The 27,567-nt window shown below is 41.3% G+C and overlaps 2 protein-coding genes across 3 annotated transcripts; one reads left to right on the top strand and one right to left on the bottom strand.

The window, feature by feature from the left end:
- On the top strand, positions 1-26,695 carry Psq (pipsqueak; the record flags this gene model as incomplete). The annotated part of the gene is given in 9 exon segments (NM_001011602.1): positions 1-381; positions 11,964-12,108; positions 12,355-12,519; positions 23,415-23,678; positions 23,795-24,020; positions 24,271-24,426; positions 24,959-25,297; positions 25,423-25,873; positions 26,039-26,695. Coding segments are annotated over 9 exon segments (1,959 nt in total). The 3' UTR covers positions 26,244-26,695.
- Positions 388-7,812, bottom strand: LOC107964937 (putative uncharacterized protein DDB_G0271982). 2 transcript variants are annotated; one of them, XM_016913872.2, is made up of 2 exons: positions 3,261-7,812; positions 388-1,929 (listed from the first exon to the last, which is right to left on the bottom strand). In XM_016913872.2, the coding sequence occupies exons 1-2, from the start codon at positions 3,488-3,490 to the stop codon at positions 1,533-1,535; spliced, it is 627 nt and encodes a 208-aa protein (XP_016769361.1). In that variant the 5' UTR covers positions 3,491-7,812; the 3' UTR covers positions 388-1,532. Both variants share the same exon structure in this region; 1 of them encodes a protein (XP_016769361.1).
- Positions 26,696-27,567: the final 872 nt, after the last annotated feature.

A 27,567-nucleotide genomic window follows, 5' to 3' on the forward strand; every position in this document is an offset into this window, starting at 1 on the left:
AACGGAACACGGGTCGTCCGCCGCCATCACGGTGCCCCCTAGTGTGCATTTATGTCTTTCTCTTTTTCCGTCTCTCTCCGTGATTCGCTACGCCACTTCGTGCCGCGACGTTTTCACGGGCAAACCGAGAGTGACAACTGCCAGTCGTCGGCGCAGTACGTGCTTTACGCGACGACTGACAATTGTCCTTGTGTCATCGCGTGAACACACGTTTTGTGAAAAATCCTTTATAAGACATCTTATTGCGCGTAGTCGTGTATACCAAGTGTCATAACTATAGTAAAAGTGAGTGTCTTCTGCGAACCTTGGCACAGAGTTGCCAAACATCAGCCAAAGTTTAACTCCAGTAGTGATTTTGTTCGAGGGTCAGGTCATGGTAAGGTAAGTACGATAATAAATTTGAACACTATGATTGTTCACCCCGTGAATCATCGATATCGTTACATCACGATTCTTAATCATTTCTTTGTTCAACAACGAGTATATTAAATGTACTTATCGTTACATTGACACGTCTTAAACAAAATCTTAGATATACATAATAGTAATAGATGAAAAATATATCAATAAACGAACGTTTGAGCAATAATTATTTTGATGCCTCGATGTGAAAATACTGTCAATCTTTCACAGGCGATATTTTGTACCGCGTTTACGCGTGCTTGTCTTGTATTGTTTTGACTTTCGACCGCTTCGTCTATAGTTCCGCACAGCTGGTCAGTCGCGTGTGCGTACTCGTATAGATGTGCGTGACAATGATCCACGACATTTAACGACCTGTCGCATTCGGAAAGACAAATTAAACGTCCCTCCACGCGCGCCTCGTGGCTTCTCACCATGAGGATTTGGAACAGTTGCCGCGTGCACGTTCGAATCGCTGTCGTCGATTACGGTAGGTCACGTGCACGATAACTGTCCAATAATCAGCGATTACGTATGCGCAGGAAACACTTATTTAATGTTTGCGCGTACAGTATAGCTGTATACGAAGAAAAACATGACTAGCATCTTGTCTTGGCGCAAAATTATTCGTAATACGCAAATCATATAACAAAGATTTTTACAAAATTCATTTTTCTTTCTTTCTTTCTTTTTTTTTTTTCTAAATTCTCTCTTTCGCAAAGACATCAAGTGTAGATTTTTTGTAAACATTGATATAGTATTTATTACTCGCGTTTGACTTTCATCTTTGTATATATATATTATATACGAAGATAATAATATAGATACAGTATATTACAAGTACTTATGCATGTTGCAGCGATATCAATGATTTATGCATTAAATTTGAATCACGATATTTAAAGTGACAAAAATTGATAAAAAATTTTATGTACAAATTAGAACGATGTAACAAATATTCGTTAAAATATTAAAAGTAAAGTATTGAAAATAAAGATTACGATAAAGAAAAAAGATGGAAAGAAAAGAAATAACGGAGAATAGAATAGAATCTAGAATGCATGATATTCGAAATCTGTAATTATACGTAGAAATTATTTATCAAATCATTGATAGAATTGGAAGAATCATTAATAAGTACGCACTATGTGCACCTGAGATTTTCTCCACGATCGTACGGCAACCAACGGTTTACCCATACATTGTACCAGCGGTGCCGATGATAAAGAGAAATGCTGCCTAGAAAGCAGGTCTTGACTGAATCTAGGCCACCCTGATGGCGCGTACACATTCTCTACAATTTTACTGTTCCTTCTCTCGGCCTTGCCGCGTTCGTATCCGCCGGGAGAACCACGTATATTTTCTTTTCTCTGCTCTCTCTTCTTCTCGTCTATTTCTTCCTCTCTTTGTCGTTTCTCGATCCCTTCCATTCTATCAGGCTCTCTTTTCCTCTTCTTTTCTCTTTCTCTTTCTTTCCATTTTTTTCTTAGAACGATCCAAGGCTCGAGTTCCGGAGGGCGACTGCGACTGCGTAAGAGATAACGTTAGTAAGCGCATTTAAAAACTTGCAAGTTAAGTTTTGCTTTTAAAAAGAGAAAGAATATACATATATATATACATATACACATGCAATCGGATTTATTTACAATTCTGATAGCTCTATTTATTAACAATAAAGTTTCGAGAAAGGGGTTAAAAGAAAAAGGGAAGCGTAAGAGGTATAATTTCAACTTGTACTATCTTTAAAAGAAAACTACGATGAGATCGACTATTTTCTCAAGAGCCCCAAGCGGAATCGCGTGTATATGACTGACAGTGGGGCGATCGAGAGCGACCTAGAAAGGTTTCAAAAGACATTTTCCCGTTCACCCACGTATAAAGCTGCCCTCTCACCGCAAAAGCATAGAGCCACATAACGTGAAACCTCGTATAGTAATTGAGATGGTAAAAGAGAGAGAGAGAGAGAGAGAGAGAGAGAGAGAGAGAGAGAGAGAGAGGAAGAAGCGGAGAGACGAACAGATAAAGCCGTGTACACGTCGAAAGTGTTAAGAACATAGGGAAAGAGAAGGAGATAGCTATAAATATAACAGATAGAGAAAGAGGGAATGAAACGTGATGGACGCAAAGAACGCAGGAAAAAAAGAAAAAAAGAAAAAAAGGAGAACTCGGGTGAATGTATGTTTCTCCGGACAGAGTATATTACACATGTATATACCGTACTATATACGTGTGTAGTACTCGTGCGCGCATTTGTGTGCAATGCTGAACGTACGTGCATAGGAACAACGGAAAGTACGGAGCATAATACGGAGAAAACGCTGGTAAAAGGAAAGAGGCCCCTCTGCCTGCCTTTCCAATCGAATCGAACGCCCCTCTCGCCTTTGTCATTTTCTCTTTGTCCTCGTTTTAGGCTTGCCGTTCTCTCAGAGTGCTCTCTTTTCCTTTCGTGCTTGTTCCATTCTTTTTCAGTTTCTCTATCTCCTACGAAACCCATAGACAGATTCACACGGAATAACCAAAGAACATGGCCATTCTCTTTTCATCTCTCTCTCTCTCCTCCTATTTCTCTTCTCCCCTTCTTCTCCCCTTCTCCTTCTTCTCTCCTCTCTTCTCCATCGTTCTACGCTCTCGTAGTAGCATAGAGGCATCCTTGTCGCGCTCACGGGAAGAGAAAAGTGCGGAAAGAGGGAAGAGAAGGGGCGAAAAAAGATAGAGGGAGATGACAAGACAAGAAATTTCTTCGCTCGGCTTTGTCCAGTTTCTCTCTTCACCCTCTCCGACTTCCCACGTAGCATCCTGTCTACCACCCTAACCTCTCTTTTCTTTTCTTTCCTACGTTTCGATCTGCCTCTACCCACCTTTTCCTTTTCCTCGCCGCCTCCTTCCCGTCTTCCCCTTCCTCGATAACCTTCTTCGTCACCACCACCTCCAGCTCTACCTCCACTTCCACCTCTACCTCCTCCTCCTCCTCCTCCTCCTCCTTCTCCTTCTCCTTCTCTTTTTCCTTCTCCTCTGCAATCTTCTCCGCTTGCTCGGCCGTCGTCGTCGTCGCCGCCACCAGCGCTACCGCCATCGCCACCGTTACCATCGTCGACGTCGTCGCTGTCTCCTCCTTCACCTTCGTCCCCTCTTCTTCACCCTACTCATCGGAACCGATCTTTTCCGCTGGCAACCCTCTTGCCTTTCTCTCCGCACTCTCCGTATTCTCCGTTCCAACGTGTACATACATATACATCCTATTTCTTTGAAACCGCGCAAAAAATGCAAGAGGAGGAACTTTCTTGATCGATTATTCCGCCTTTTTGTTTCCGCGACTTATTTATACGAGACAATCTTTCACCTTGTAAAAAATTGTATTGCGGGAAAATGCCGAATTTCGAAAGTAATCGTTATTGTAATAGAATTGAAACGTGTCGTTATTTCTCATCGTTGATAAACGTAATTTTAACGAAAAGAATGATTCGAGAAGAATGTTATATTAAACGATCGTTTTCTATCAAAAAAAAAAAAAAAAAAAAAAAAAATACTCGATTGTGACAAACTTTCCGTTCCCAGTTGGAAAACAATTTAAACGCGCCTTAACGGGCCCCGCGGAGAGAAGAAAACTGTATTGCTCGGCGATTAATCGCGTTTAAAGATCGTTGCTCGACCGATTCCGCATCTGACTCACTCGCGTTATTCCAACTCTTCCAACCTTCCCTTTCTCTTTCTCTCCTCCTCTCCCTTCCCCCGTTCTCTCGCGCGCTCTCCCGCCTCATCCGTTCATTACGTCCCTTCCCCCATTGCCGTCTCAAAAAAGCAGTTTTGCCTCTTCCCTCCTTCTTTCTCTCCCCCCCCCAACTCCCTTTTTTCCCTTCTCTTCCTCTTTCTCTATCTCCCTCCCCCCCCCTCCCCTTAGATTCTCGCTCGCGTTCCCCTTATCTCCGGAGTTTCTCATTGTCTGAAAGGGCCATCTGTCCCCCCGGCTTTTTCATCCTCCGCTTTCATCCCTCCGCTCGTACACGAACACACAAAGGGACTCTCTTATCCGCTGTTCACCACCCTCTCTTCACCACCCTTTCTCCCTTCTTCTTCTCGTTGCTTCCGTTCACCCTTCACCACTCCTGCGCATCCTCGTTGCTCCTTTCTCCTTCCTCGAAAACTTAACCGGCTACCTTTGCCGGCTAAATAGTAGTGCTATTGATAATCGAGGCAGGAGGAAGGAGAGAGAGAGAGAGAGAGATTGAGACTATTTTGATTCTAGTTTGTAAAACGTAATTAAATGTATCGAAAGTGGAAATTTTTTTTTTTAATTTAGAAAAAGGAAGAAAGGGATTGGAAAATTTAAGACGATCGACAATTCGAATTTTGGCGGAAAAGTGTATCAAAGGTAAATGGTGAAAGAGAAAAATGTTATAGGAGAGAGGGAGAGGAACTTTTTTTTATTCATGACACGAATGGTGGTTGTTCGATAGCCGTGGAATCGAATGAACGGGAAAAAAATTGTGCACCCTCGTAGTTAGGGAGAAGAGATCCCTCTGGGCAAGCCACGTGCGACCTTGGACAAGTCCACGTCACCCTCTTACGTTGCACCCTTCGAAGGGACGCAACCCTGATCACGTGGATACCGGGGGTGGTTTCTAACCCTCGTTTATCCTTGTTCCATAAGAGAGAAATAAAAAAAAAAGGAGAGAAAGGGAGAGAGAGAGAACGTACACTATATCGTACATGTACGAAGGAAAGGATGCGTGGAACGAAGAACAGGTTGCGTGCAAAGCAATACTCGTTCCAAGTATTTTTTTTTTTTTTTTTTTTAAGAGAGAGAAATGTTTAAAGGAAAAATCGCTTTGACCGCGATATATTTTAGAAATAATCTCTCCGTTGAAAATTCTTATTGATACGTAACTATTGCTACGTAACTACGATAAAATAGAATATTGTATAATAGAGGAAAGAAAAAAAAAAAAAAGGAGAAGAAAAATAAACGCGAGAAGATAATAAATAATTGAATTATTTTTCCAATGACCGAAGGTCGACCGGTCGAGGGTTAATGTAAACAAGTTTACGCGAGATTATATTCCGTCAAATAGATATTCTTTCTTGCAGAGGACGAGGAAGGACAACGGACGAAAACAGTCCCAGTACGTAGAGAGAGCATTTTTCTTTCCTCCTTTCTTGCGCATCTCCACGTGTCGATTCCTCCGCTCTCGTTTGCTTCCAGTGAAATTGCCGTTTCCGGGTCTCTCTCTACTCTCCCCCCTCTCCTCTCCCGTATCTCGCGGCTCGTTCTTCCTTCTCCTCCTCTCTCTCTCTCTTCTCTATCCTTCTCTCTTTCTCTCTCTCTCTCTCCTTTCCTTTCCTTCGAAAACGGCGTCAGAGAGGGGTAATGGAAGGGGGAGGGAAGGAGGGATGGTAAAGGAAGAACGGAGACAACATAGGCAGCCACTGTACAGTGTATACGCGTGTGCTGTTTCAAGTGGTAGGGCGAAGAGGAACAGGTGAGAGGCCGAGAGAGGCTGGTTCTCTCGGAAAGGTGAACGGAGAGAAACGAAGAAACGAAGGGCATTTGGAATGCGGTACTGTTATGCCTTACGGTACAGACAGGACGGAAATTAGGACTGCTTCGACTCGTTGACCACTGTTGTTCCTTATATACTCCTCGTACCTACCTCGCACGTTTGTTTATCCTTCTCTCTCTCTCTCGCTCTTTGTATCGTGTGCCTACCTCCTCCTCCTTCTCCCGTCTCAGTCTTGTACGAGCACAGCGAATGAAATGTTCGCGAAAGTGAAGTGACCGGAAAATATTAACGAAACGATCGACTACCTTTCACCACCTTGCGTTCGATATTCCAAAGGATCGATAGAAATCGTTTCTCGTTTGCCGGCGATCGGAATCGGCTGTGACCCGATGTCGATGTCCTTTCGGCATCGATCAATCGGATTAGAAAAATACGCGTTTCTGGAAAATCGATCTCGTAATCGAGCCTCGCGTTATTACATTATTATAATATATACGATTTCTCGATGAAAATAAATGCTCGATAAAATATTGCAAATTTTATATCGTTGATTAACAACAATTGGAATCGATCATCGAACAAGGATAATTTTAATTTTGACAAGGTTTATAGAAAGAAAATTCGAATAATTATTGAAAACTACGTGGAAAGGAGAGGGGGAAATAAATAAATAAAAAGAAAACAAGATGGCGGAATTTTAAGGAGGATATGTAGAAATTTTACTAGTTTCGCCGTCTTTATCGGCCGCGCCTTTCCTTTACGATGGAAGAGGAACGAGAATATGGGAGCGAAACGAGGCGAAGAAAACTGTTCTGGAAGATTTCAGAACGTTCCCTCTAGAAACGCGCGGTTCTGGGTGGAAGAAGCGAAGGCAGGAGGGGAGAAGCCGTTTCCGCTTACGTTTTCCCGGAGAAAGAGCTGGTTGGTCGTCTCGAGGATGACGGTGGTACGATGGTACCACGACGACGACGACGACGACGAAAGGAAAAAGTCCGAGAAGAGCCGAGGAAGAACGTCGATAACGTTGGAAAAACGTAAAACGCGCACCGACCAGGAGGAAAAGGAAACGCGGCGTGTAGTATGAGGAGAGGAAGAGAGGAGAAAGAGAGGAGGGTAGAAGCTTCCCATCGAGCGAGAAAACGGAGTGGCTGGTGTGGTGGAAAGAGAGAGAGACAGAGAGAGCGGAGGAGAGGATAGGACGGGAGAGGAGAGAGAGAGAGAGGAGAAAAAGAGAGAAGGGTGGCGGAGACCGTGGAAGAAAAGGGGCCACGAGAAAATAGCGTCTTCGCCTCGTGGGGAGGGAACGAGGGAACGAGTAAATGGAGCCAACGCGCGGAGAAAGAGAGGGAAGGAGAGACGAGGAGGGTCTCGAGAAAGAAACGACGAAACGGCCGAGGGACAAGGAGGGCCAGAGAAAAGAAAAGAGGGAGATGGAACGAGAACGATACGAGGGTAGAAGAAGATGGGTGTGGGGAGGGGGAGGGGAGGGGGGGAGCGAGCGAGCGCGCGCTCTCGTCTACTCTCCACGAATGGCAGAGAGACAGACGGGAAAAAGAAAGAGGATGGGATCCGAGGGAGGCGAGGTGAAATTGGACACAAAAAGCTCGAAGAAAAATTGAGATGAATCGTGGAAGGGAAGATGGAAGGGAGGATTCTCTGAAAGGGAGAGACCAACGCAGTGTCCTTCTTCGAGGCCGCGAAAGAAAGCGTGAACGCACGAGGGATGAACATCGTTCATCGATACGATACTACCACGGTACACTATGTGGTAGTATATTATATTGCCAATTTTAGTCATCGTTTTAACGAGAGACTCGATATTCCGTCCGCCGCTCTGTCTCTCTTTCTCTCTCTCTATCTGTCTCTTTGTTTTTCTCTATATATATATATATATATCTCTTTCCTTCTCTTCCCGTCCGTCCTTTTCCTCTTGTGTATATTCGCGCGACTCGCCATTTCAAAACGCGCGTATACCAACCATACAACCACACACGGTTCAACGTTGTTACTGTTGCCGTTGCTGTCGTCATTGCTGTCCCTCGGTGTCGTTATTGTGCTACCGTTACTGCTGCTACGAATACGTCGATCGTGTAAGTGAACGCTGTTGTGCTCTGTCTCTAAGCTCTCTCTCTCTCTCTCTCTCTCTCTTTCTCTCTGTTTGCTCCTGTACAGGGTGTTCCAACAATGTGGGAAAATAATTGAAGATTAATCTAGAGGTAATTTCAATTTTAATCTCCCTCCGCAAAAACTTTCGTTACCGCTTTTTTTTGTTTTTACCGAATTATTAATGAAAAACATCGACCAATCTCGTGGACCGCGCTAAACTAGTTAAGCCGCGACGCCTAGCGTTGGATACGGATACCGCGGAAAGCAAACAAAGTTCGAGCAACATGTGTCGAGAAGAAAAATAATAATTCTGTCCGATGTGACCAATATTTTTTTCTAATCGAAAAAATTTATACCTCGTTCAGGAATAATGAAACTAATTAATCAATATTCGTATATAAGATATTCGTATATCCTCCCCTCCTTATCGTCCTTCTCTTCCTCTCCCTTTTTATCGTGCTCCTCTTTCTCCCCTTCTTTATCATACCCTTTCCCCCCCGCTTCTTTATCATCCTTCTCCGCTTCCCCTTCTTTATCGCCCTCCTTTCCCTCCCCTCTTTTATCATCCTCCTCTTTCTCCTCTTCTTCGATATGTATCATTTATCGTTCATTCGTTAGAAAAGTTTTTACAATTTTTAAATAATTCGAATAACGCGCTTCGTGATTGGCGTTTTTTTTATTAATAATTCGTTCACGAAATCACGTAACAAAAATTTTCGCAAAAAAGGGAAATGAGAATTTCTCACCGAGAAATTAATTCTGAAAAATGTTCGATTGAATCCCACATTTTTGGGACACCTTGTATACCACCTTTTTTCCATCATTCGTATCTTTGCCATACCTTCTCGCGAGTGACGCGCGCGCTCTCGTTTACCGTGTCCCGCTCGAGTAGCTTAGCTTCTCTTTACCCTCGTTGCTTCTTTCACGGTCAACATTTACGCGGGGAAAACGCAGCAACGAAAATTCTTATACTCTGCACGCTTTTTTCTATCTATGTTCGAATCAGAAATTAACGCTTCTCTCGTAATTTTGTGGATAACAAGGAATATAACATTGGGATAATAATTCGTTGAAAAGATTACGTGCGTAATAGCGAAAACGTTATCGATCGATGTACACGTAAAACGGATCGACAAGCGAGAAAGCGTATCGATCGATTCGCTCGGGCACGAACGATCGATCGCGATCATTCGTTGCATTTCCATCATGCCTTGCTCTTTGTTTCGCGAAAAATAAAAAATGATGCGATTTTTCATAAACATATTTTTCGAATATTAATGTAACGAGATTATACATTGAAATTTTCGAGAATGAGAAGAGTGTACGAAATTGTACAATTTAGAATCAAGTTAAAATTTCGTGAATCGATGAAAAAAATCGGACGCACGAACGGCACGCTTTCCGTGCAAGACAAGAGATTAGAAACAGTCTCCTCTTTTCTTTGAGTCGCATTACATCCGGTTTTCTCTTAATTCGATCCACCACTTTAATCCTTCCTTTCCTCTATTTTCTCCTCCATTATTTTGCATATTTCATTCGAATCTATCTCAATAATGAATCATCGAAGTCATCTTACGCGTAACAATTCGATAAATAATTTATAACAAAAAAAATTCGTGTATATTCGAAGAATGAAAAATACAATAATTCAGACATATGAGAGAGAAATTAATGCAATTTCGTAATACGTGCATCTAATTTTAAATTTGCAAAACTACCAAACTTTTTTTTTTCTTCCTTCAATTATTATTGGAAATTTGAAGATTAAAGCATAATAATTTTATTCAAAGGATTGAACTTGATATAAGAGAATTTAAAAATACCAAAATACCGAAATAAGCAAAGAAAGGATGATGATTTATTTGGCAATATCTTTGAGAAAAAAATCCCAAACGCAGAATGGTCGTGCGAAGGTCACGGGATTCGAGGTCGAATCGTTGTTGACTATCGGTTTGTTTATTAACGTTAATTATTGGCTGTTCGCGTACCGATTAATCGAACCTCGGATCGTATCTGTTCGTAGTGTATCATCGTACGTGGACTCGAGTTCGACTCTTCTCGTAGAAATCGTGAATGGAAATATATATATATATATACACGTGTAAAACATCGTTAAAGATAAGAGAAAGTGGCAAAAACGGATTGGTAATTAGACCTGGTATATTTATTTATGCACTATCTACGACCTTCCTTAATATCTACCGCAAACTAATTCCGAGCGAGTGTTAATTAACACTATTCGAGACTCGAGTCGGTTCAAACGAGAGATCCAGCGTTTGTATCATCGATATCGATTATCTCTCGAAAATCGTTTTATTAGAGAACAAGATATGTATATACAATCAGTTTCCGAAAGTGTAATTAAATCATTCTAGAAAACGATTGCGAAAAATATGAATTTGCGTAAAATAAAAATCTAATCGTCGGTAATATCGATAATTACCGACCGAGGGAAAAAAGAAAATAACCAAATTTTTTCACCGACAATTGTCGTCGAAAAAATATACATCGATCGTTGCGTGAAAGTGTTTAATTCCTTCGATCCTTGCGATCGAAATTATTCACTTCTTCACTTCGTAACGAGGTATGATTTGTTTCTTGTCGAGGCTTGTCGGTGGCGCGGCGTATATCCGTATATGCGATATGGAACGGAATCGCGGACAGGGCAGCGACGGTTGGAGAGAGAGAAATCGGTGAGCGAAGAGAATCCGAAGAGGGGAATGGAAGGAAAGAGGCGCGAAATGAGTGGAGAGCTTAAAGTTTTTCACGTTATCGGCTCATGTCTAAGCAACTGATAAAAGTCCGTGTTCCTACGGATAGATAACGGGGAATGGGCCGTATAAAGAGTCACATAGATAGAGGCAGATAAAGCACGGTCCACGGAACAGGTGAATGTTACGAGACAGACCAACGCCCGACCTTCTTCGTCGCTTTTGCAGTGTCGCGTTCATATAGTACATATCGTTCACTTTTTTTCCCGTGTACACACACATATATATACACACGTACACACATACACACATTGTTTATTACCGGCTTCCTTCTCGTTGTGTCTTCTTTTCGTTTTTCCCTTTTCTCTCTCTCTCTCTCTCTCTCTCTCAGTCTCTGTCTCTGTCTCTCTCTCACTCTCCCTTCTTCCCCCCTCCTCCTCTCCATCGTCGAACGGTTGTCGAGAAACGTTGTTCACGCGTTATATAGAAGGTTCGTTGTAAACGTTCGTTGCTCGTTTGTCCGCTCGTTGTTCATCGCGTGCGTCACTTGTCGACTTGCTCGATCTTCGGAATCCCCTAATCCATCGGGATCTTTTCGATGGTCGGGATCGGTGGACGATCGAACCGCGAAAGTGTTTCTTGATTTTCGTTCCGTCACGAGGGCGCAGAGACAGAGAGAGAGACAGGCCAGTTTGTTTGTTATCGTTTACCAACCGTTTCGTTTATTATCTCCTTCCCTCCTCCCCCTCCTCTCCCGCCTTCCACTCGATTTCGTTCCACGGAAACCCGATTCCCTTATCCAATTCTTCACCTCCCGTCTTTTCTTCCTTCTCTTCCCTATCGATTTATCCTCCACTCCCTCCTCCCCCCCCCCTCTTTATTTTCTTCATCTACCGCAAATACGATCCCTCCTCCCCGCGCCTCTTAGTTACTTTTACAGTAGCTGTGCCGGAAAGGAAAACGAATATTTCATGGAGACGGATCGTTATTGGGGCGTGCACTACAGGTACTGTCCCGCTTTACGGATCGATTTAAAAGAAGGAAGAAAGGGTACCGTTCCCAAGGAACAAGATCGTATCGCGCGACCGAAGGAACCAAGTCTTAGATCTTCTTTACCGAGCCGAGCATCGATTTCCCCCCCGATCGAATTCGAAATTTCGCGCGGATCGAACAATTCGATTATGTTATTATGCTGGTCACCTGTTAAAAAAATGATTCGTTAACCTGTGGTCTTTTTTTGTTGCAGCGGCGGCATGGCCGGGCAGCACTACTGCCTGCGCTGGAATAACTACCAATCAAACATGACGTCCGTTTTCCATCAACTGCTTCAAACGGAAGCTTTTGTCGACGTTACACTGGCATGTAACGAAGCTTCCTTAAAAGCGCACAAAGTAAGTGAATTCCGGGAAGAAATAAACATCAGATCTCAATAATCGAAGATATCTCTTGAATTTGGTTAGAAACTTCACTTTCTGCTAATCGTTATTTTTTTTCTTTTTGTTTATTTATTTATTTATTTAATCTAATGTAATGTGTAGTACGTCTTGTTTGTTTCACGGATAACCTTAGATTGATGTACCGATTTTCTTCTATCTACATTATTGATCGGTCGATATAACTTCTTCTTGTTTGCGCAGGTGGTATTATCGGCGTGCAGTTCCTACTTTCAAAAGCTCCTACTTTCAAATCCCTGCAAACATCCGACAATCATTATGCCACAAGATGTATGCTTCAATGATCTCAAATTTATAATAGAATTCGTCTATAGAGGGGAGATCGATGTTTCGCAAGCAGAACTTCAGGTAAGTCAGTGCTCTGTATACATATGTTTTGTTAGAAAACGACGAACTGTATGTATCATTAGTCCTTTATTTTTTTTTTTATTATTCCTCTTTTTTTTTTTTTCTTTCGGTGTTGCATTATTGTCGCGTCACTTTATCATTTTATTTATTGAAATATCGTTCTTTTAACACCGTAATAACGCGTAAAAATTTATTCAGCGAAAGTAATTTGAACCTCTCACTTTCAAACCGTGACGCAAATTGACAAATAGAAATTGAAGAATAAAGATTAAACGATACAAAGAAAAACTTGGCTTATATACTTTGAACCGCGCGAATAACGCAATCGAATCGCGACCCTCTTCCCCCCTGATGTTGTTCAGAATGCTTGATTAAACGATATAAATGACAAGATGTTCGAAACTTTCTCCTTCCCCTTCCATCGTCGTATCCTAGGTAAACACAACACAACCCTTATAGACGTTTTTACCGACAGTGCAAGTGAAGTACTCTATTTTCGACGTTACTCGTTGAGCATTTGTCCTCAAACTCTATATATCCACCGGAGGTTAACTCGCTTCATTTTCTACGAAACGATTTCGCCATGAACTGATTCCTAACTTACCGATCCAGATTCATTTGCTCTTTTTTATCTCTATCCAGTTATCGATAGCGTAAATTCTTTTTGAATCTTCTAGATGGCGTAAATGTATCCATTTTTGTTATCCACGTAACTTTAGATTTGTTTCTGTTGATTTTGTGATCCTTCCTATTTCCGATATTTCCCATTTTTCGTTTTCCATTTTAAATTATTATATAATTAATGTAAAAAAATCTAACAAATAACGAGCGTTTCTTCTCAGCATGTTTTAATACTTCTTTTATTCGTAAATTCAATTTTGCGTTAAAATTAAATTATATATCAACAAAATTATATGAAATTAAGTAAAGCATTCATCGATAACAACTACGTATTTGCAAAAATGATATATTATAAATCCAGAAGTAACATATTAACTTATTATCGAATCTTTTTGTATTTTTATGATGATACAACTGATTAACTCGAATTGACGTTACGATTCAACAAAAATCAAATTTAAATTACAGAAAAAAAATTACGTGACAGCATTGACAAATGCTCAAGCAACTATCTTTTTCAAAAAAATAAAAAAAATATAGCAGCAAAAATAGTCTTCACTCATATCGTTAGTTTTCTCACATAAAAATATTTGTTTAATCTAGTTCGATTGTGATAGTATTTATTCTTTGAACGCAAAAATTGTTCCAAATTTCAATTTCATCACACGAGAAGAATAATATTAAAAGAAAGCAATGGTTCGGTAGTATCACACTGTTATATTTTATTCGCATAATTTGGAATATCAATGACATTCTTTTTCATAACAAATAGAAATGATTTTAATTATTGTTTGATCTTAATCAAGATAAACGATCTTTATTTAGTATATAATAAGAGTAAAGAAATAATTGATAGGAAGTAGGATAGAATTTGGATTTTCTGACATATTAATACGAATACGAGGAGAATTGGTGAAGGAACGAATTATGGCTGCTCCCCTCCCTCTCTAAGAAATACCGGATGGTAAAACCCATCCTTTCCGTGAACCTTGACGAGTGATGCTTTACCATCTCCAGCATCACGCGTCATCGGCCAGATATGTTTCGAGGTATCTTTACACACGTGTTGATTATTCTTCAATGCAATGCTTATATCTATCTATATATCTATCTATATAACATCCACATATAATATAATATACAATAAAATTATTCATTTGAGATCCTGATTTTCGCAATATTTAATGTTATAATTATATTGTCAAATCTTTATATTTTTAATATTAAAAAATTATTAATTGATTTTATAACTTTTATTAATCGTTAATATTAATTAATATAGAGCACTGATGCAAAACTTTTTATCATTTCATAAATAATATTTGTAATATTTATCATGTTGCACTAACAAATAAATCTCTGGGAAAATCTATTAATCTTATTGACTGATAAACTTCCAAAGTAAAGCGAATATATATATTTGAAAAAACAACAACTTGGTAACTTGTAAGCGAGCTTGTTTCGAGCTTCGTTGTTTCGCCATATTTTTTTATCTTCTTTTTAAACCGCTCCGTGAAGCAAAACGTGTTGGCACGCAATAATGCTCACGTCCCTAATCGATGTTGTTCATCCAAACTTTCGTACGTGTTCGTTTTTCGCTTCAAACGATCAGTGATTCAGAGTATGTAATAAACTTTACTGTAATAAGCTTGTGAAGATTAATTAAAAAAAATTAATCTTTTTTATTTATAACATGATTTCTTTATATTCTCATTTTTTATTTATTTTTATTCCATCATTTGTCTCGGTTTCTCGAAAAATTGGCACGAGATTCGAAATCGACCGGCCAAAGACAAAGAGAAATCCAATTTAATCCAAGAAAGGCTTTGTGTTTCATTTTCAGAGAAAAACTTATGAATATGGCCATGCCCAACGCGTGGTTCTTCGACTCGTTGTCCTTGACACAAGAATTAACAATAAGACGACAACTTATACGTATACGTATTCGTTCATATATGTGTATCAAAATACACGTTTACTATTAAATACTATTTAATACTATTTATTAGGATAAATCATCGTCGATCTTGATTTTCTATTGATCACATATTTTGATATTAGTAAGTTTCAATTATATTGATTCTCTCAATGTCAGAAATTTTTTTTGATCTTGATTCTTGATTATTCTGAACGCAATTAATGATGGAAAATGGAATTAGAAATGATGATGAGAAGAAAAAGGAAATAATAGTAATATGATTTATATATATATTTGCTTACACTATACATATACATATAGGGCGAGTATCTGAGGCATAAGGATAGTATTCTCTACTGACCTCGTTCTCCATCCGTATCTCCTTTCTTCGACTTGTCGGCGAGAAATTCACAGTAAGGGCTCCTTCATAGAAAATGGAAGAGAAATGACAAAGAATCACTTATTACTACTTATTCTTTCTATCGTTACTTCGAACTTGATTTAGCTTTATAATAATAGCTTTATTAAATTTTTTATAATTTTTGAATTTTTCTAAACTTTTTCAATTGCGAATATGTATACTATAGCAAGAAAAATAATATTGGGAAGCAATTCGATTGTACGTTTTCAATCAGATATTGAATCGATAACGCTGATCGATATTTATTATGTATGTGTGTGTATGCCTACTATTTATGTATTGAAATTCGAAATTTATAATTTTAGAATGAGATGAGATTCGAAATTTATAATTCTATAAAAGAAAAAAAAATGAGATAATCACGAGAATATACGATTCGTTAGTTAGTTACTTGGTGTATGAAACCACGTATAGCTGTACGTATCGATACATTGCAATCGCATTATTTCTTGCATTGGTGCGCGACCCAATCGTTAAACAAAAGTAATGAAAAAGGCGCGCCGATAATCGTGAATGCCGATGCGTGATATGTGTCTAATTGGAAGGGTTACAATCGCAACCTGGATCGGTCTTCGCGTTTCTGGTCAAACTTGTGTCGGCCTGATGTAAATTAATCGTAGTTGTAACTGTAATAATTTCCTTCTGTGGGGGAGTCAGAGGGGTGCAAGTAACAATACAGCCAAAGCAAGCAACGTAGCGTGATTCGCACAACAACATTCGTGATCGTGCTTTCTTTATTCCTCTTAATAGATGCAAACTAGAAGAAGAAATGAGAAGAGAAGAGAAGAAATGGGAAGAAACGTGAAGAGAAACGCGGCGAAGAGAGAGGAGGAGGAGGAGGAGGAGGAGGAGGAGGAGGAGAAGAAGAGGCGGCAAAGAGGGCTAGCGGCAATGTCGAACGGGGAGAAACAAGAGAATTCGCGCTTCTTCCGTCGACTTTAGACACGCGGTTTCTACGGTGGCGTGCATGCGTGCGCATAGTTGCACGTCACTCGTACATGCGTGTGCGTAGGGACGACTGGAGCCACAGATTCCCTTTGTCCGCGCAACCACTACAATTCGCGTCTCGCGTCCTCTCTCTTTCTCGAGCACTTTCCCTGTTCAATCACGCTTTATCCGCCTCTTTTTCCCTCCTCCATTTCTCCGTCTTTCTCATCTGTCTGCCTCTTCTTCTGTCTCGCTTCATTTCGCTTCTTCCATCCTTTTTCATCGTGCTCGCTCTCCCGAAACTAACTCTTCCCTCGACGACGCATCGTCTCGCTCGTGAGTCGAGTTGCGTTGAATCGAATGGAGTCGAGTCGAATCGAGTCGAGTCGAGTCGAGTCGAGTTCGTTCCATACAAGGCCGTCCCGAAAGATTCTTGCTATTTCCTTCAAAATGACGATAATTTATTTTTTGTTTCCTTGTTTATTCGTTATTTTTATTATTTGACTGGATATCGAATCGATTTATCGCTCTAAAAAACACGAATTAATCGAAAAATAAAATTTTAAATTAATAAATAATCGAAAAATATTGTCTTATATATGTTTATTGAGATTATTATAGCAAACGTACGTACGTATATTTGAGAGAAAAATATCTAAAATTTGTTTGTCTAAAAACGTTTTATATTTTTAGTTTTTTTTTGTTTTGCGCGAAATCATATCGTAACGTATATTACTATATGGATATTATCGTACATCTTTTTATTCATAATTCACAACCGATTAAAAAATATTTATTTGCTCATAGTGTACTCGTAACGTATGGAAACCAGGATCCTAACTTTAGGTATACATCACTGGAGCGCTCGTCTATTACCCTCTTTTTCTTTCTCTCTCTCATTCTCTTTCTCTTCTTTTCTCTCTTTCTCTATACCGTGTATGCACGCATATGTATATATATATGTATGTATATATATATATATATATATATATATATATATATATATATATATATATATATATATATATATAGCCGTGTTCGCACGAGTACATAACGCTACCTTTGTCGCGTCGAAGGTAGAGGCACGATTCTGTCCTTTCCCGTTCTCTCGCGAACCTTGCATCCGTCTTCGTCTCGCTGTGGCCAAACGCGTGCTAGGTCTTCGTCTTCCACATTCCGTCTCGTTCGTTTCCGCACAGACTATATTTCTGTTCTCGTTTAGCCGCGGAAAGTCTTGCTCGCTCCCACGGGAACCACTCGTCGATGCTCGTCGCTTAACCGTCAGAGGCGAGCGCGCATTTCTCTCAAACACCGCAGACTTGCCTCTCCGCCGATCCCCGTTCCCACCCCCGGTGCTCGATGCTCTCTGTCACCCCTCCACCAAACGGACTCCTACCGGCCCGCTCCCCTCGCTTTGCGCCGCTTTCCACCAACCGTCCTGCCACCCGCCGGTTTTCAACCCCTTTCCCCGCTCTCTCGGCGACTGGTCAGGTGCGCTCGCTCGCTCGCTCGCTCCACGCGTACGCTCAATCGCTCTCTGTCCACCGCCGAGCACGCATCCCCCGCGAGTCTCTTCCTCGTTGTACGCGCTCGAGCGCGGATTCAATCCGTCCTTGTTCGTCGCGTCGGCGAATTTCGCGGCGTCCTCCGCCGCCGCCGCCGCCGCCGCCACCTCTTCCTCCTCCTCCTCCGCCTCCTCCTCCTGCTGATACTCCTCTTCCTCCTCGGTTCTCTGGCTCTGGCTCTGGCTCTGGCTCTGGCTCTGGCTCTGCCGCTGCCGCTGTTTCCTCCCGCTCTTCACCGCGTCCTCTTCATCTCCTCGCTCCTCCGAATGCCGTGCGCCCTCAGCACGGAGCGCCGAATGCCATTTCACTTTCGTTGGGCTTCGCCGCGTAGGAGATCGGGCCCTGCCAGGAATTATCCTCTCGTTCTACGTGGTCGTAACCTCCTCGTACACGGTTTCGTCTGGCTTTTTCACGACGTCGACTCTACTAACGCCGATACCGCCTCGTTTTCTCGTCGTGACTTCTGCGCCTCCTCCTCCTCCTCCTCTTCTTCTTCTTCTTCTTCTTCTTCTTCCTCCTCCTCTTTTTATTTTTTTCTTTCTCTTCTCCTCTTCCTCTTCCACCACCTCCTCCTCCTTTTTCTTCTCCTTTTCCTCCTCCTCCTCTTCTTCTTCCTCCTCTTCCTTCCTTCCTTTATCTCACGTCTTTTCCTTTTTCTTTATTTCCTTCTTTCTTCTCTCTCTTCTCTATCAGCTATTCTACCTTTAATTTCTCTCCTACTTTCTCCTCTTCTCACTTCCTTTCCCCCTTTCCCCATTTCAATTTCTTCTTTCTTCGTTTCTCCTCTTTCCTTCCTCTCTCTTTCCCTGCTCGTCGCATATGACCTTTCCTTTGTTTATTTTTCAATCGCTCGAATTTTCCTTACGCCTTCCTTTCTTCTTCTTCTTCTTTCCTCTCTTCCTATTTCTTCCGTGCACATCTTTACACTTTCAACGAGGGATCATTCGTCCACGGAATATTGCAGTCAGGTAAGTGATAAACGATACAACAACTTCCTTCGCACCGGAATGGAAGACTGTCTTGGGAGACGCGTCGCGTTATTGCTACTTGCCATAGAATGGGCATTGCTCCGATGAACTTCTCGCAACACACAGAAAGAGACAACGGCAAAGGGAGAGGGAAGAAAGAGAGAGAGAAAGAGCGAGCGAGCGAGCGAGCGAGCGAGCGAGGGAGAGAGCGAGAGAGAGAGAGAGAGAACAGAAGAGAGAGAAAAGGAAGGGAAAGTTTTACATGGATACACGACACGTACTACTACCCGCCGAATCTTGGACGGTCGTATTGTGCACGTGAACTATCGTGATCGAGATATATTTTAGTGTATCGAGAAATAACGTAATTCTTTCACGAATTTTCGAATTGAAATATTGTTGTAACTAAATTTATACAGTGTTTAATCATCGTGTAATAATAATTTAGAGAAGAATATCAGAGAGAAACAAATTACAAATTTAATTCTTCTAGCGTCTTTCTCTCGTCGCCAAATGAGAGACGGAATTCGATTCTAAAGTTGATTTGATTTTGGTTGGACATATTTGATCAGAATATTTTACAATATTCGAATAATCCAGTTTGGAAACGATACACGGATTACGATGCACGCAGCATCGATCAAACGAGTGAAGTGTCGTGCATGGTGTGGAAACAACATGTCGCGCGTAATCGTCACCCTCGATGATTTAATCAGAAGGCATCGCTTGCTCTGATAAACTCGACCAAAATCGAAGTATGTGCGTGTTTGTTGCGAGTTTTGACCAGTGATATACGTGAAATTTGTGGTTAAGTGACTCGATGAATTCGAGTCAAGTGCATCGAGTCCCGTTCGGTCTTTCGTCGAAAAAAAAGAGAAAAAAGAAAAAAAAAGAAAGAATAGTGTTAGCTACTAGTGACTCGTACGTTACAAAATTAGCTGTTTCAATCCTACAAGCGGATCGAGCGATCTTCTGCGAATGAACGACAACAACCGAAGAGAGTAATAATCGAGTGTGTGCGTGTATATATAGCTGCATGCGTACGTCCACGCGTACATACGAACGTGTGCGTATTATAACCTGCGTGTACAACATGTATGCAACGTGCATGTAATGCAAGAGTCCTGTGGAATGTCTATGAAACTGCGCCATCCGCATTATCAGGCTTCTCCTTCACTTCATATTCGTAAACATTCGACCGGTACATCTTATCTTGCCCTCTTAAATTCTAAACCGCTAAATAATCATAAACGTAATAATGCAGTAGTTTTATCAATCGATTAATTAAATTCTCACTCGCAAATCGAATAATATTCTCTGATAATGCAACGTGCATAAGAGTGTAAAATACATAAAAAAAAATAAAAAGACGAAAACAAAAAATAAAGCACGAAATTATCAAAATCAAAAAAAAAGAATCGAAAGAGAGGGAATTATTAAAAAGGATACGTATTAAATCGTGAAAGTAAAAAAAATATTTGAAATTACGATAAAATTAGTAAAAAGTATTGCAAGTATTCGACATCTACTTGTTGTTGCAACTTGTTCGAAGAGCACGTGGTAGCGAGAGTCACACTTCCATTGAGAAAGGAGGTTATGTAGCGTGGAGAAGAAGAGAGGAAGGTTATGCTCGTGACGTCCGTTACATTATCAATTCCGTTATGACGCCGTATTCGTAATAGCGGAGACGACCCTACGACCATCTTCAGGGATTCCCCAGTACATTCTCTTCTCTGCTTTTCTTCTCTCTCGTCTCTCGTCTCTCTCCCTCTCTCTCTCTCCCCTTCTCTCTCTCTCTCTCTCTCTCTTTCTCTTTCTCTCTCTTTCACGTCGCTTTCCCCTTCCTTGGTTTTTCTGCTCTTCTTCTCTAACGACCAGTCTCTTCGTACAGAGGCATGGTTGTATAACGCATACCTTTCAACCGTCTGCTAGTACAATCTTACACGGACCAAGCCCCCAACCACCCCCTTCACGTCCTTCCTGTTCTCGTGAAACGTTTCCACGGTCGATCTTTTTGCGGATTTACACCTGTTGGACTTCTCTTGTCCTCCTTCTCTCCCTCTCCTTCTTTTTCTTACTTCTTTCTTATTTCAACGAAAGAACTCGAGTTTGCATCCTTCTATCTTCATCGTTTAAAAAATCTTTCTTCGTTCGTTTTCTATTCCACTTTATTTATTTTTAAAAAAGGATCAACTTCAAACGAATTTCTTTCTCGTCCTTTAATCTCTCTATAAATTTCGAATAAATTTGTCAGCTTCTGGATAGGAATCAATCGAATACGAAACGTTCCTCGCTACGTCGTATCGAGTTTTTCGAGCGATACTTGGAAACATTCGACGAGAGAATCTCCTCGTTGCCCGTCGCGCGACAAAAAGTATATATATATAAAAAAGATAGGTACAATCTTTTTTTCTCTTGTCTCGCGTGTCAATTAGTCTGGGATAATTGGTCGGGCGATGCCCTTGAACCCTAAGTATTGATTGGTGAGGTTGGATTCTGCCGGTGGCTTTCCCTCTTGCCTCCGAACCGATGCCACCACCCCTATGCATCCACCGCCGAACCAACCAACTACCCACCCACCCACTCTCTCTCTCTCTCTCTACCCTGCGCCAGCACACGTACACAACCCTACCCATCGCCCAGCGTCCGTGGTTCTCCAAATTGCCGTCGCCGTCGCCATCGCCCCCGCCCTCACCGCGACTATCGTCGTCGTTGCTTTTATCGTTTGTTAAAGCTTCGCACCTTTCCAAACGCTTCTTTCTTTCTCTCTTTCTTTCTTTCTTTATTCCTTTAATTGAATGCACATTTATTCGATGGTATATCGATAATCACTTCTTAGAATGGGATATCCAGTTCGTGATTCCGAACTTCGTTATGGAAAAAATTATTTATAAATTGGATCGAAACACAATTCGCTTTATCATTTTATATATGAAAATTCTAGAATATTTTATAAATTTTCACTATATTCATCCAGAGTGAAGATTCGATTTTCATATTACAAACCTATCTTCGTCCCCTGAATTAATGGACGGAGCAAAGTGCGAAAGGATGGAAAAGAGAAAGAGAACAAGACTCTCGAAACACGAGACACACATATATATATATATGTATATGGAAACGGTTGGAAGTCATATCGGTGGCCGTGCCGTCGCGAATGCTGAGAAGAGGATCGGAGGTTGGGGTGGTCGATACGGCCCTGGGGCCGCGACAGCCGCGTCGGAGGCCTCCCCATTCTTCCTGCGGGCGTTTTTATTTCTCTCTCTCTCCCTCCCTCGGTTGTTCACTCAATCGCTAGTTCGTTCGCATTTTCTCTTTCCGCTCTCCGCCTCTCACTTTCTCCAACGTGTTCCTCCCCCCTCTCACCTAGTCATACCTAGCACCACCCAGTTTTCCACCCACGCTCCACGTTTCCAGCCGCCACCAACACCCCCCGGCACAGCCTACCTAACCCCTCCCTCCCTCCCTCCCCCTGAACCGCCGCCGCTGCCGCTTCCATCGTCTAACTCTTCCTCTGCTTTCTCACCCCCTCCTAGCCGCGTCGTTACCGCCGCCACCGCCACCGCTGCCACCGCCTGCCTCTTCGCCGACCCCGCCTAATCGCACCACCTACCCTGCCTTGATTAAAGAACAGAGAAGCAAAGAGTTGAACCGTTCGTCTTGTGTCCGTTCGCTCGCTCTTCCATTTCATTTATCTTCCTTCCAAGAAACCCTTCTTCTCCTCGTTAAACTCTGTTTTCCCCACTTTGTATACATTCCAACCGTTCACCCGGTTTCCCGCCATGTATCTACCGTTGTTCCTTTAGATTTGTTTCTTTTTTCTTCTTTTTGTGAAAGAACGTAGAATATTATTTATCTTAATTTCGCGATTTAATTTATTTATTTGTTCCATTGGTTCGTTTCGTACCAAGGTGTTTCTTTTATCCCCTCTGCACCTCTTCTCTCCTTCCTTGTTTAGTTTTCCCTTATGTATCAAGGTTCAAGGTTAAGATCAAGAGGAGACAGGTGGGGGTGAATGTCGTAGCCGCGAGGAGAGGTGCACGGGTCGACGCACCATGCCGTGGTGAATCGTCGTAAGCCGAAACTGGATCGCGAACACACTGATTTTAGACACACTGTACCGCAGCAAGGGAGGGCGATCGCAGGATGAAACCGTATCCGTTGAAACGGAAAGCAGCCGTAAGGGCGACGAGATTTTGCCTAAAAATATGCGATATATCTCTCTTCCTTTCTTCCCTTCTTTTGTTTCGAGATAATAATAATAATAACAACCATTTTTCTTTCCTTCAGAATCTTTATATAATCTTTAATATTTAATCTCGCCGATTTTCGTCAAAATTCTATCCATTCGATTCTCCATTTTCTTATCGATCTTGAAAAAAATCCGATCGATATTCACGATCTCGAAAGATACCACTCTGAACATACGAAATACATTTGTTTACGACCGTACGGTTTGTGTACGTGTGTTACAGTCGCTGTTGAAAACAGCCGATCAACTAAAGATCAAAGGATTGTGCGAGGTGCCTGAGAGCAGAGACGGCCCGCCCTCGGTAAGTTTGAGCTCGCCGCCTAGGGAGCCCGGCACACCTAGGATAAATTTCACCAAGCTGAAGAGGCATCATCCGAGATACAAGAGGCCCAGAACGACGTTCGAGCCTCGTGCCACGGATTCCAGGCATTACGATCGTTACAAAGAGGAGGAGTCGAACGAAAATTACAATTGGGAGCATAAAGAGGTGAGAGCGTATTCGTGTTATTTGTGAAAAACCATGAGAACGAACGATCACCGTTCTTCTCTCGAAACGCGACTCTCATCACGGTCGTCGCTAAATTCGTACCGGATATTTCACAGACCCACATAGACTGGCAACCCGAAGATGAAGAGTGCACGGAGGCAACAGCGGGAGCAGTAGTCTTGGAAACTTGCCAACGCAACAGTAACAATAGTACGATTACCGCGGGCAACGCCAACACCAACGCTAGCAATAATAACAATAATAATAACAATAACAACAACAACAACAACGGCGCTAACGACAACGGCAACGGTAACGGTGCGAGCAACAACAACAACAACGGTAGGTAGTTGATAAAGTGATACGGGCCCCACACCTGAAAGTTTATAATAATTCTTCGTTTCTTTCTCTTTTTTTTACCAGCATGTGTATAAACTACTTAAATTAGATTCTCTCTTCCCTTTCCCTCCCTCAAAGTTTAATTTTTTTCTTTCATCAATTTACAAGGATCGTATGATGGATTTTAGGTGTGGGGCAACTTACCGATTTATAGCAACACAGAGGACAGATCGTTTTCACTTTAAATAAAAAGGTGACATGTTTTGTCATACAGGCCTCGGACATTATGGCCATCATCCGGATCCAGGAGAGGTTGATCTACCGCCAGAAACGCAACCGACACCACCGAGTGCCACGTTGGTAGGCACTACGATCACCCATTTAAGAGACCCGGATCATCATTCCACAGGTGCGGTTGGCCGTCGTGCACCGTTGCATCGAATAGCGTCACTCGCTTCTATGTAACTCGATTGTTATCGTTTTATTCCTTATCGGTTAATAACGATCGAGCCAAAGTATCGATGTTATTGTTTTAATCGCGTAAACTCGGCGTAAATCGTATGAAAGAGGGAAGGAGGGGGGAAGGGGTTTGAAACCGTAGCCGGTCATTAGACAGGGAGGGAATCAAAATAATTGGTCTAATCGGGCTTAACTAGTTGCGATTAGATTTACGTTGCTCGATTCATAACAGCCCACGCAAGCTCGTTTAGTTACGTACAACAGCCGCCAACTTTGCAACTTCGATGGCATTCCTCCTTTCAACGTTCCGCGATTTTGATGATCGGCTATGGCGGTGATACGAACACCATCTGGTTCGTAATACTGTAAACGGATAAAATTGAGAGAAAGAAATGTTTCCACCGAGATTTCGCTATTCGATGCGTATAAAACCGGCTATTATTTCCATCCATTTTGAATCGTATCCAATCTGTTGTTTACAGACATTCAAAATTGTGACAGTGTGAAGATCAAATTCGAAACGTTGCACACGATGGATTCGTCGGACACGATCGACATCGACAGCCACATGTCGGATCGGGCGAGCGTCAGTTCGAAGAACGCGGCCGACAGCGATAACATGATGATGATCACGCCAGAGTTGCTCGGATTAATGCCCTCCGGTAGTTCTGTCCACTCGGATTCGGGGGAAAATAATTCAAGGGGACATTCTGGACAATCCAGTTCTCACCACCACGGCTCGAAATCGTGGACCCAAGAGGACATGGACGCCGCCCTCGAGGCGTTGAGAAATCACGATATGAGCCTCACGAAAGCCTCTGGTAATATTCAAAAGCACGCGAAACATGTTTTTCACATGTTGCTCGGCTAATATACTCGAGCCTACGGTTAGTCTGTTTTTCAGCCTTCCCCTATATTTAATACAGTGGTCTCGCGATCATTTTAGCAACGTTCGGTATACCGTCCACGACCCTGTGGCAAAGAGCGCATCGGCTTGGCATCGACACACCGAAAAAGGACGGGCCCACTAAATCGTGGAGCGACGAGAGTCTGAACAACGCGCTTGACGCGTTACGAACGGGCACGATATCGGCGAACAAAGCTTCGAAAGCGTTTGGCATACCATCCAGCACGTTGTACAAAATCGCGAGAAGGGAGGGGATCAGATTGGCGGCGCCTTTCAACGCCAGTCCTACTACGTGGTCGCCCGCCGACCTCGATCGCGCCCTCGAAGCGATACGTTCCGGCCAAACGTCTGTGCAAAGGGCCTCCACGGAATTCGGAATACCCACGGGGACGTTGTACGGTCGATGCAAAAGGGAAGGAATAGAGCTCAGCAGGAGCAATCCTACACCATGGAGCGAGGATGCTATGACCGAAGCCCTCGAAGCTGTCAGGTAAAAATTATTCGTGTTTATTAATTTATAACGATAACGATTTTTTATCCATTTTTCTCGAATATATACACAAATAGACAATAAATTTGATAATATTGCATGCTACTTGTGATATCGAGTGATTTTTAAAGAAAGAAATAATGTTTCGTTTTAATTTTTTTTTAGGTTAGGTCACATGAGCATTAATCAAGCAGCAATCCATTATAACCTACCGTACTCTTCTCTGTACGGTCGTTTTAAGAGAGGAAAATATGAAGAGCCAACGGTTGGTGAGATATCTCAAGACGGTAGCAGTCCCCATTTCCATCAAAGTCCAAGCCAAAATCACTCGTCTGCCGTGCCGGATCAAATGCCGTATCAAGGCAGCTGAAACTTGCCTCTTTATTAGAAACGATTTAAGTTAATTTTAAATCCTCGAATTCCTTACTGCAATTTTGCAATCGATCGATTCGCTGTTTGAACGAAGCCAAACAATATGAACGACTATAAAATGTCATCGACCAAAAGCGTGTTATGTCGCAAAAAACGATTGACGAACAAATTCTTCTCAACGATGTAACGCCGAAAGCAGATTTGTGAGATTGTAAGATAATACGATGATAATTGAGAGATTGGAACGGAATTAAATCAGTTTCCAAGAGACTATGATGATGTCGCGACCAGAGTGACCAGACCAGATGGAGCGGAGGAAAAATATATTGAGGGGTGTGCAGTATTACAGATGGATCATCATAAGCAAATATTATGTACATTGTATAACTGTTACGTCGAATCGGACACGTAGAATTTAATTATAATTTATAAGAATTATTTATAAAAAAAAAAAAAAGTTGTACAGTATCGGGATAACCGATGAACCTACCATAGTATATAAGTTGCCGATACAATGGGCCAATACGAGAGAATGTTGAATATTCTACAAATCGATTAGTAACTTCGATAGTAACTTCGATCAATCGTTTCAATCGATTTTTATGCAATTACCGTAATTTTTATGTCTCCTTAGTCGACAACGTTCTTTTGAAAAAAAAAAATTACTCAATTTCGATATCTGTCACGCAATTAATCGCTGTTATATACAATATCCGTTTTAATAAAACAGAAAATTGAGGAAAGAAAAGATATCATGGATAAAAATAAGGAAAAGATTTTAAAAATCTTTCTGCTCATTCGTATAAACTAAAAATAAACACAAACATCTGATTGATTTGAATTTTTCAAATCATTGTACGATTAAATTATTCTGCTACATCTCTTCTAGAATTTATTTTCAGAAATATCGTACATATATTTTCTATTGTTTTTTCTCTCTCTCCCTTTATATTTTATGAAATTTTATGAAACTTTAAGAACTGAATAGAAAATATTGAATATAAAAAGTATTTTCGGATTTTCTTAGACATGCGGAAAAGAAACGTGAATTAAGAGGAAGATATATCGAGTTTCCGGAAATTTAATCTGAAGACAAAGATACTTTTCCTGTTCGACTAAACTGCCACACGATGTGTTACATTCATTAATAATTTGTCATGCTCACATTTATTATATAAAAACATATAAATATATGCTACTTATAAAAAAATATATGTACAGTTTATATATTTTAAATTAAAAAGTAATGCGATATCAAACTAAATGTTTATATTTACTGTCCATTACTTTATTATTTATTTTTTATAATTATCATTATTATA

This window comes from Apis mellifera, linkage group LG9, assembly GCF_003254395.2.
Source record: "Apis mellifera strain DH4 linkage group LG9, Amel_HAv3.1, whole genome shotgun sequence".
Lineage (NCBI taxonomy): Eukaryota > Metazoa > Arthropoda > Insecta > Hymenoptera > Apidae > Apis > Apis mellifera.

What these genes read in the sequence shown, in the direction of transcription:
- LOC107964937 (XM_016913872.2), bottom strand. Translation starts at nt 3,490, where the DNA reads ATGGTAACGGTGGCGATGGCGGTAGCGCTGGTGGCGGCGACGACGACG. An exon ending in GCGGCGAGGAAAAGGAAAAG is followed by an intron (nt 1,930 to 3,260) that starts GTGGGTAGAGGC and finishes TCTCTTACGCAG; the next exon opens with TCGCAGTCGCCCTCCGGAAC.